This window comes from Conger conger, chromosome 6 (genome assembly GCF_963514075.1).
Source record: "Conger conger chromosome 6, fConCon1.1, whole genome shotgun sequence".
Lineage (NCBI taxonomy): Eukaryota > Metazoa > Chordata > Actinopteri > Anguilliformes > Congridae > Conger > Conger conger.
The window spans coordinates 2,505,985-2,516,933 of record NC_083765.1 but is presented as its reverse complement, the minus strand read 5'-3'; the positions used below and the strand labels follow the sequence as shown (position 1 = coordinate 2,516,933).

General features: G+C 44.0%; 1 protein-coding gene across 1 annotated transcript; it reads right to left on the bottom strand.

The window, feature by feature from the left end:
* Positions 1 to 265: 265 nt before the first annotated feature.
* Positions 266 to 8,235, bottom strand: LOC133130443 (uncharacterized). Its single transcript, XM_061245044.1, has 5 exons — positions 8,007 to 8,235; positions 7,032 to 7,361; positions 3,139 to 3,459; positions 1,805 to 2,098; positions 266 to 513 (listed from the first exon to the last, which is right to left on the bottom strand). The coding sequence occupies exons 1-5, from the start codon at positions 8,047 to 8,049 to the stop codon at positions 266 to 268; spliced, it is 1,236 nt and encodes a 411-aa protein (XP_061101028.1). The 5' UTR covers positions 8,050 to 8,235.
* Between the last annotated feature and the right edge of the window lie 2,714 nt (positions 8,236 to 10,949).

Genomic DNA, 10,949 nt, shown 5'->3' with positions numbered 1-10,949 from the left:
GTGATGCATTAGAATAACATTTAGAATGTTCTTCTAATGCATCATTCCTCTCTCTCCCTCTCCCTCTCCCCCTCCCCCTCCCCCTCCCCCTCTCACTCTCACTCTCACTCTCACCATGGCTGAGACCCCTGCACCTCTTCGCTCTTCTTCTCCTGCACTTCAGTCCGGTCTGAAGGCCCCGTTTCAGACACAGGGAGATGGGGTTCTGCGGGATCCATTTCGGACAGGAGGGGACAGGTTTTGGGGTCAGCAGGCTGGGTCTCGGTCACGGAGAGAGAGGGCTCAGGGCCTCCAGGCTGCTGCAGTTCTGCTGCTGCAGGGCTGTTCTGGAGCCACTCGGGTCTTCCACTGCTGCTGGTTGGCATGTGATTCTCTGTTCAGCCATTCGTCTGTTAGCCTCTCGTCTCTTAATGCGGTACAAAGAGACTGCAAGGCCAATGCCAAAGCCAATGCAGCCGAAACAACCAAAGACCACTGTCAACACGATCGCAGGCACTGCTCCTGTAGTCTCTCCTGTAGAGGGAGGCAGGGCAAAGAGAGAACATGGAGACAGAGGGCAGAGAGAGAACATGGAGACAGAGGGCAGAGAGAGAACATGGAGACAGAGGGCAGAGAGAGAACATGGAGACAGAGGGCAGATAGAGAACATGGAGACAGAGGGCTTAATTGGGAGAAATGCAGCAGAGCACACAATAAGAATAATAAATAGTCATTCATAGTCATAAATTCATCTGCCAAATGCCAATAATGTCAATATTAAATACAGCTGCCCAGCAGCAACGCTGGGTGCTGAACCCCCACCATCAGGCCACACGGTGGCGCTAGAGATCTAGAGTGTCTATGCCGTCATCCATTAACATGCACCGGAATGTGACGATCAGAGGTCAGAGGTCAGAGGTCAGAGGTCACACAGTGCAGGCAGAGTCACTGCAGTCATGGACCTTTGGTTCAGCCACACATTCAATCTGGAGCAGCAGCTCAAGCACCACACCCTGACCCCAGCTGACCCCAGCTGACCCCAGCTGACCCCAGCGAACCTGCCACTTCTGCCCTGCCTGCGCCAAGAACGGACCTTCCCAGATAATCATCTATATCTGTCATCTGCATAATTATTATTTGCAGAATATATAATTTCATAATTAATGATTTAATTAATTAATTACATTTATTTATATATTACTTATAATACTACTGTTACGCCCACTGTTTGCCCAGTGCCAGCCAGAAGCAGATGGGCTCCCCCTCCTGAGTTCGGATCTGCTCAAGGTTTCTTCCTGTTAGTCAGGAGGTTTTTTCGTGCTGCTATCGCCCTAGGCATGTCATGTGTCATGAACAAGTCGAACCAGCAGACCAACTTCCATAGTCCCTCACCCCTCCACCACTCCCTCCAGCCCGGCTTGATATCACGCAAACCTCTGATATCAAGACCCATTCCACTGAGAACGCTCAGCTTCCATCGACTGAGAGCCGCCTCTGCTTCACTCAAACAGGTACATTTCACACAGGTGCCGTCAGCTCTAGTCTGCCTATTGCTAAGGAATGATTTGCCATAGCAGCACACCACACAACCAGACACTTCTGCTAATGCACAAGGGAACTGCATTTGCCTGTGAATATTCGACAGTCCCGGTCCTGGCTGATGCTTCGGCTAGTCGGCCACTGGGGTCAGCCCTAATGTTTGTTGTTATTTTTATTAATTACCCTGTATTTACCCAATGGCTTACAGCACCCAGTGTAATAAGAGAGCACCAGTAAGATGCCATGCCCTGGGTCAGGAGGAACACAATGAGCTTCTCGATGATACCTGAGATTTGTAGAAAGACGATGCTGATGGTCCTGTTGGTCTCAGAATCAGTCACTGTGTAGACCCCGGCATCCTCCGGTGTTACACGCCTCAGCAGAAAGGTGTTTTCCTGGCCCAGAACCTCACATCTCTGACCACACTGCTCCCCATATGTGACTGGGTCTTTGTTAGAGTCGGCCATCAGCACCTTGTCCAGACCAGGGCCTGTGAATGTTACCCTCACTGGGTCTGTGGTACGGAGCCGTACCGAGAGCTCTTCACCAGCCTTCACTGTGAGGATCTGGGGTGGGTGGTCTGGGAGGGCAGACACATCTTTTACATATTTGCAGGTTTTCATTCTCATGGACATTTGCAGGGAATATGAACATGCTTGTAAAAAAGTACAATATAGGGTAATACAGTCCCCTCCAAAACAGCAAGGACAACCCTTTGTTTTTGCTATACACTGAAGACAATTGAGTTTGAGGTCAAAAGATGTACATGACAGATCCAAATTTCAGCTTTTCAAAAAATGTTTATTAAACAAATGGGAGGCAAGGATGGTGCAGTGGGTAGCACTGCCGCCTCACAGCAAGGAGGTCCTGGGTTCGAATCCCAGTCGGCCGGGGCCTCTCTGTGTGGAGTTTGCATGTTCTCCCCGTGTTGCCCGTGGTTATGAGTGTGAGTGAGTGAGTGGTGTGTGTGCCCTGCGATGGACTGGCGACCTGTCCAGTGTGTATTCCAGTGACCCTGGTACATAGGCTCCAGCGACCCTGTTCAGGATAAACGGGTTAAGATAATGGATGGATTTATTAAACACCTTTCGTATCAGACCACCTAATTTTTAGGTGAGCAAATGTATTGGAATATGTGACTGACAGGTATTTCTTGTTGCCCAAATGTGCCCTCTTAGGTTGATTGGTTAAACAATAAATAGTTCTGAATGTCTACTCTTGGTTTTAGTCTTGGGTTTTGCCTGTGAAGACTGCATTTGTGTTAAAAAAAGATAAACCCACATGAAGACTGGAGAGCTGTGGGAGAAAAGCAGCCATTTTGAAGCTTAGAAAAGAGAGGAAATCAGAGCCATTGCACAGGCATTGGGGATAGCATGTACAACAACTGGGAATGTCCTGCAAGGAAACCACTGGCATGCTGAGCAACAGACATCGAACAGGTCGACCAAGGAAAACAACAGCAGTTGATGAGAGAAACATTTTGAGAGCTGTGAAGAAAATCCCCAAAACATCCATCAGTGACATGACAAACAATCTCCACAGGGCAGGGGTGAAGGCATCTCAATCAACTGTTCGAAGAAGACTTAGAGAGCAGCAAAGACCCTGTAAAGTGTATTTTACCTGTAACATGGAGCCTGGCAGAATCTGGGGTCCCTCTCTCTTTTGGACTGCTGTAGGAGCACTGGTAGTCACCTTGATCTGAAAACTGTGTCTGTTTGATGGTTAGAGACATGTTTCCATGGAGAGCCTGTTCTGGGGAAACTGAAGCTCTGCTCTCGAACCCGGGCCCATAGGTGATGGTGTTGTTATAGAGCTGGTAAACCATCTTTCCATCTTTTTTCCAGAGGATATCCAGATCAACAGCATGCGCTTGTTTACTAATGCCCCCATAGCAAGGCAGACTGGCAGACATTCCCACCGCTATGGAAACACTTACTGGGACTGAGAGAGGGAGAGAAAAAAAAAATACAGCAACCAAAAATGACAAAAGGTGATTTTAAAGCCATTTGATTCTGAGCCTGGGTTATTTCCCTGAAAACTGGAATCAAGGATTAATTACCATTTATATTTAAAAGCAGAGTCAAATTAGACCAACAACTACCTAGGCATTTGTGTGAACAGTCATTTGGGAAGGGTTCTATGTCGCATAATAAACACACAGAATGGTGTAGGGGGTGAAGTACATGATATAATTATATCAATGTACACTAAAAACAAATACGCAGTCAAAATCAGAAACAAAAGTACAGAATTCTTCTCTCAGGGGTTGCAGCTTGAGTCCCACTCTGTTCAGCATTTATATCAATGAGTTGGCCACAGTGCTGGAGCAATCTGCAGCACCTAGACTCAATGACACCTTGATGACAAAGCAATACAATTAATTCTCTACGCAAATGACCTGGTTCTGCTGTCGCCCACAGAACATGGACGATGACAGAGCCTGGTTCTGGTAGAGAAGCACTGTCAAACCTGGCCTATGCCAGATTCAATTTAGGAAATAAAACAATAAAACACAGTTAGTTACTTGAGTTTAAAAATAAGATCAACTGGATACAGGAACAGTACAGGAACTGAAGGAGAAAGCACGCAGGGCATTCTACACCATGAAGAAAAATAACTGAAATTCTACTTCTTTTCTTAGGCCTTTAAATTCCCTGAGGAACATAGGTCTTCGATGAGACCCCTCCATCCTGTCCGGTCTTGTGCCCTCCGCTCCAGTTGTTGCCATGCCAGCCCTTCCTCCTTCATCTCCTGTTCTGTGGTTCTTCTCCAGGTGGTTCTAGGTCTTCCTCTCTTCCTCCTGCCTTGTGGGTTTGTGATAGATTTGTTTTGTCTTCTGAGTGTATGACCTATCCAATTCCATTTCCTCCTCCTGATTTGAATTTCTATTGTTTCCGTAGGTTGGCGTCTGAGATGGTGTTGGGCCAGTATATTCCCAGGAGGCATCGTAGGCAGCGGATAATGAATGTCTGTAGTTTGTTGAGAATGTTAGTGGCGGTTAATGAATGTCTGTAGTTTGTTGAGTATGTTAGTGGCGGTTAATGAATGTCTGTAGTTCATTGAGAATGTTAGTGGCGGTTAATGAATGTCTGTAGTTTGTTGAGAATGTTAGTGGCGGTTAATGAATGTCTGTAGTTTGTTGACTGCCAGATGACTGCTCTTACTGCCTGAGCCATGTTGCCCCCAGTGCGCCATCAATTTCCACAGCATCTCCCCATCCACATAGTCAAAGGCCTTTTCAAAATCTATGAAATTGACATAGACAGGGGAGTTTCATTCGATGGATTGTTTGATGATAATCCTGAGGGGGGCTATTTGATCTCCACAGGATCTGTTATTGGTTTTGGTTTTGCATTTATATAGCGCCTTTATCCAAAGCGCTGTACAATTGATGCTTCTCATTCACCCATTCATACACACACTCACACACCGATGGCGATTGGCTGCCATGCAAGGCGCCGACCAGCTCGTCAGGAGCATTCAGGGGTTAGGTGTCTTGCTCAGGGACACTTTGACACAGCCCGGGCGGGGGATTGAACCGGCAACCCTCCAACTGCCAGACTACTGCCTGAGCCATGTCGCCCTGGTTATTCCTGAAGCCAGCCTGGTTTTCCCACAGTTTCTCCACAACTGCCTTCTGGAGCCTCTCCAGTAGAATGCGGTTGAGCACCTTCCCTCGTGTTGAAAGCAGCATTAGTCCTTGGTAGTTTTTGCACTCCCTAAGGTCCTCTTTCTTAGGAATCTTCACAATGTAGCCATCTCTCCAGTCGGACGGGACATTTTCTTCCTCCCAGATGATTGGCGTGAGATGGTGAAGCATGCTGGGGGAGGTTTCAATATCTGCCTTCGGCTGGTATCTCATCCGGTCCCTCTGCCTTGCCTCCTCTCAAGGCCTTAATGGCTTTCTTGATTTCTGTCTCGGTGGGGGGGTTGCAGTTTATCTCCAACAGGTTATGGCTGGTGGAATTTCTGCTGTCAGTTGAGGAGGCTGCCTATTGAGCAGTGGACTAAAGTGTTCTGTCCACCTCTTAAACTGGTCTTGTGAGGAGTGTCCCCTGTGAGTTTTTAAATGTGTGCTTGTGTTTGTTTGAACTTGCCAATGAGCTTTTTTGTGGTTAAGTAGAGTTCCTTCAGATTGTTTTTTCCTGCTGTTTCCTCTGCCTGTTGTGCTGGATCCTCGATGTACTTCTTGTTCCTTCTGACACTTTTCTTCACTTCTTTGTTTGCTGCTTCATATTCCTTCTGTGCTGTCGCCTTGGTCCCTCTGGAGAATTTTCGTTCAGGGTTCCTAGTCCTTGTCTTCCCATTATTAGTTTGTTGCCATTGTTGTTTCCTCCCATCTTTGCATTCATGTCTCCCATCAAAATCATGATGTCCTTTTCTTTCAAGGCCTGAAGTATATGATATAGTTGGTTGTAAAGGTGTTCCTTGGTTTCAAGGAACATAAATATAGACTCAATGAACACAACCTGGCCATTGAGACAGGTGGACTCTGGCAGAGCAGGCTGGCCAGAGAGGCCAGGTTGTGCTCACTCTGTAACACTGAAGAGGAGGAGACCGAGTTTCCTCATGAAATGTGACGAATACAGTAAGGCAAGGTCAATGTCCATCCATCCATCCATTCTCTGAACCCGCTTATCCTGATCAGGGTCGCAGGGGGGCTGGAGCCTATTCCAGCATGCATTGGGCGAAAGGCAGGAATACACCCTGGACAGGTCGCCAGTCCATCACAGGGCACACGCACCATTCACTCACACACTCATGCCTACGGGCAATTTAGACTCTCCAATCGGCCTAACCTGCATGTCTTTGGACTGTGGGAGGAAACCGGAGTACCCGGAGGAAACCCACGCAGACACGGGGAGAACATGCAAACTCCGCACAGAGAGGCCCCGGCCGACGGGGATTTGAACCCAGGACCTCCTTGCTGTGAGGCGACAGTGCTACCCACTGCACCATCCGTGCCGCCGGCAAGGTCAATGTATTTCCCCAAAATAAAAGAAGTCAAACCACAATCTGAGACTCTCAGACACAGAGAGGCTACCATTCCTTCTGGGAGAGAGGAGGGGATGTGGCAGCACAATATAGGGACAGCGAGAAACAATGACACCAGAAAGCAAAATGATTATAGTTCATTGACATTTTTGTGTTCACCTCTACATGTATGATGTCTCCTGAATTGTATTGTTTATTGTAGTTAAATTATTATTGCCTGTTATGTTTGTCAAAGCATTCTTTGATGGAACAATGTGAGTGTACCTTACCATGTCAATAAAAGTCATTTGAAATGGAGAGGGAGAGAGAATATAAGATTTGAACAGGTGAACCATGTTGCTTGGGGTAGATGAATGGCTGGATACAGCCCATGGTTTGTGGGTTTTCTACAGACTGGAATGATCCAGAATAATAATATACATCATCAACAAAAAACATTTTGGGAAATGAAACTGAAATCCATGAGCACCAAAAGAAATTAACCACATTTGCAGGAAAAAAAGGCAATATGCACTTACCAGAAATTTGTAGCTTCACATCTGAAAGAATGGACCCATCCTTGTCCCGGCATTCGTAAATGCCTAGGTCATCATACCTCACAGGACTGAGGACCAGGCTGTAGTTTCCTGGCTGCTCCTCACAGATGGACTTCACCCGTTCCTGGAAGCCAGGTCCTGGGGAAATGGATCCATTGTGGAGTTTGGCCACAAGCAGCCAATCAGGGAGCACAGGCTGTTGAAAATACCATTCCACAACCCTATTGGGCTCTCCACTGCAGGGGAGGGTGATGGACTGGCCAACGCGTGCATATAAAAACACTGGGTGGGCTGAACATGTTTGTTGCAGGGCTAGAAGCGGGGAAATGAGAGAAAGTGGGGAAACTGGATGTTCAATCAGATTAAGAGAAAAATCTCACAGTGCTGGGCTTTTCATGCCCAAAGGAAAATAACAAAGTAAATATACCGTGGCCTCCACAATATTTGGGAAAAACATTTTCTGGATTTGTTTCTGTACTTGTCATTGGCATGTACTTTCCCCTCCAAAAGTATTGGAACAGGAAGGTCAATTCCTTTGTTGTTGCTATACACTGAAGACAATTGAGTTTGAGCTCAAAATATATACGAGATCTAAATTTCAGCTTTTATTTCCTAGTATTTTTATCGAGATTTGTTAAACAACTTACAACATATCACCTTTTGTATCAGAGCACCCAATTTTGATCAAAAGTATTGGAACAAGTGACTGACAGGTGTTTCTCATTGTCCAGATGTGTCCAGTTAAGATTGATAGGTTAAACAATAAATGGTTCTGAGGACACAAATTCTTTAACTAATCTAAATATTTGCAGGCATGTCACAAATTGGAACAAATTGTTTCAGAGACAACTTATTTGCCTGTATTTAGGTAGATCTGATGTTATATTCATTCGCAGGTCAAACATCTTTAAAACCCTTTCATTAATGCAAAATGTAGCACGATCTGTAGCTACTCACCCAGCAACAGCAGAACGACCATGTGCAAAGCTGCACCCCTCATTTCCGGGTAGGGTAGTCGCTACTAAAATGTCTGCAAAGGTATTTTGAAAGAACAGAAAACTATTATGTAAAATCCCCTTAATTTCCTTTCCGACTATGAAACTATGTACCATTTAGTGTCCAATAAATCAAACAGCAAAATTCGGTAGCTAAACGCCTTGGCTCTACTGGCTAGTTCTGCTAATCAGGAAACGTTGACCAAAATGACGATTAGCTTGATCTGCTTTTAGTTTCGCTTTTGGATCCTAGCCCTTCTTTTTTCATTGGCTCAAGCAAGGAGGCGTTCGCTCCTTCGTCGCTGAATCATTTACTGTGTTAGAAGGCACTGTACAAATATTTTGGCATCAAACTGTTCAGTTTTGGGGTTCACCCAAATGGTTATGTAATGAATAAGACACACATCATTGAAAAGGGGGGAGGAGGGGGGGCGGGGGGTTTGGGGTTAATGTTTCAAAAAGTTCAGTTCCAACCCATTGATGTTTTTCTTCTATACTTCTACACTATAAATTAATCTTCAAATAATTATCACCAAAGCTGTGAAGGGAGTACTATCATTTATCCAGGGTTTTCTTTAGCTAGGCTACAGCATGTGGTCACTAGCTACAATTCTAGTGCACTTTTGGGTTGTCACATTTACTTTGTAACTTTTCATATCAAATATATAGCCTATAGCCGTCTTTGTAATACATATGTCAAATTTCTACAAATGTAGAACTTATTTGGTGACTACAATATATATTCTTTTTTACTGAAAACTGTTTCATGGGGCTGTTTGTCACATAGGGACAGGTTGTCTTTGCCAGTAGAAGTGGGGAGTTTTATTTGTAAAGGGCATTTTTGATACTTGTTGGGTCTGCACAAATGTAAATGTATTTTGAAAATATGGGTTGGGGCGGCAATAAGACAGGTGTTTGGGTGGGACCATTGTGGGCCCAGGGCTGATGATGTCCCATGGTATTATAGGCTGTTCTGTTCTTGAGGGCGCATAGAGAGGAGGTCACAGTCGAGAGGCTACAACACCATCGGGCCTTGTACAGAACTGTGTTGGAGAAACCTGCAAGGGAGGTCAAGCTTGAGGTAGATAGGAGAGGGGTGCAGTGGCATTTTCTGACCACTAGAGGACTCTCACAGATCACATGATAGTAGTAAGTCTAATATATATGGAAATACTTATCTATCGTTTGATCGATTGCCTGATTTTTGAAGGAAACCAAACATTTGTTTCTTTTAATTTGAGAGTTTGATTCCTTTGATGAAAAATTTATTTTAAAAGCATGTTTTATACCCCTGTGAAAAAGGAAGCCATGGAAGGCTACAACACAGTTCTTTAGGACATAGTCTCATATCTACATGGTGAAGTTGACTTCACTTTGTGAGATTTTATTGATAAGAATCTTTAAGGGTGCCAATAATTGTGACCGCTAAGTCAGTATCTGACACGTTTGTTGGCTGTAGGTGTCTACTACATGGTAGCTACAATTTATAATTTAGTCACATTTAACAGGTCACTACTACGAGTACCACAAGGTCAACCAAATTTAGCAGTAAAAGTCACAAACGATAAAAACCATGGAATGCTCTACCTGAAATTAAAACACAAACAGAGCCCAGGGTCTTTGAAAGAAAACATAAAACAATGGCATGAACAGAATCAGATTTGCATCCACTGACCATGGACATGTCTTACACCTCATGCATTTATGCTGTAAATCTCATTCAAACTACTATACTTTCCTTTTCCTTTCTATATCCAGTTGCAATTAATCTCATTTTATTACCAAAATAATTTTGATTTTAAAATGGAAAAGACTAACCAGGGTTGAAAATTAGATCTGGCTCATTTCTGGCTAGAAACTATTCATGTTTTTTAACTATAACAATGTTTGTAAGTATTGTCCCTGACAAATAAACAAATATGCGTATGAGAAATCTGGAAAGCATCCAAACGCTTCTTATGTTGCCTGGTTGTATCATGTAAAAGCCATTTTATCAAGTTTTCTCCATTTCAAAGTGTAACTTGGCTTGAAGCCGTTGATGTTCAACTGAGTTTCAATTGAATTTCTTGATTGCTCACAAAAAAAGCATTTGTTCCTCAAACCATTCAATTTTTGCTGGGAGGGCTGGGGTTAGGGTTTGGCATGGAGGTTTCATCTAACTGTAGATTTTGGAGCATCTAATCAAATGTACTGTAAGTGTCTGGAGTTCATTGACATCCCTGGAACTTTGATTGGAACTGGTTTCTATGGTGAGATGAGACAAAAATAGTTTTTGGCAAAAAACACCAGTGGTGAAAAGCATGGCCATGCAGAGAATAACCTAATCCGACACACATAAACATTCACATAAACATTCACATAAGAAATGCATTCACAAAAATTAAATCCACAGATGCAGGGGCATCACCAAGGTTTGAATACATTTGGGACAAAGTCATATGGGGCTGAGCTGGGAAGGGGCGTTCCATGCATTTTACCTTTACAGGTTAAATTACTGTAATGTTTCACAGTCAGTATGTATACATATAATAAACAAGGAGCCTGATGATGACAGTAGATTGGACTGAAATTATGTTCCAAAAATGTCATGTATCCATTTAACTCATGTCATCTATGCATACATCAAACAGTAACATGTAATAGTTCCATTTAGAGTTTTCTAACATTCACAAAACAATCTTATAAATTGTGTTCTTTGTAAGAATTTAAGGAATGTTTTGCAGTTATAGAATGACAGCTTTGTTTTTGCCAGATGGAGATTTTAAGGAGGGGAAATACGTTGGGAAGTCTGCATAATGCAATGGGTGCGTACACCGCCACCTAGTGGATGGACAAAAAACAAATTTAGGATATTTTTACCCCATTGTTTTTCTGGACCAAATGTTTTCAAATGTAGGCTAATCTC

What these genes read in the sequence shown, in the direction of transcription:
- LOC133130443 (XM_061245044.1), bottom strand. Translation starts at nt 8,049, where the DNA reads ATGAGGGGTGCAGCTTTGCACATGGTCGTTCTGCTGTTGCTGG. An exon ending in TGTGAAGCTACAAATTTCTG is followed by an intron (nt 3,460 to 7,031) that starts GTAAGTGCATAT and finishes TCCCTCTCTCAG; the next exon opens with TCCCAGTAAGTGTTTCCATA. An exon ending in CGTCTTTCTACAAATCTCAG is followed by an intron (nt 514 to 1,804) that starts GTATCATCGAGA and finishes CTCCCTCTACAG; the next exon opens with GAGAGACTACAGGAGCAGTG.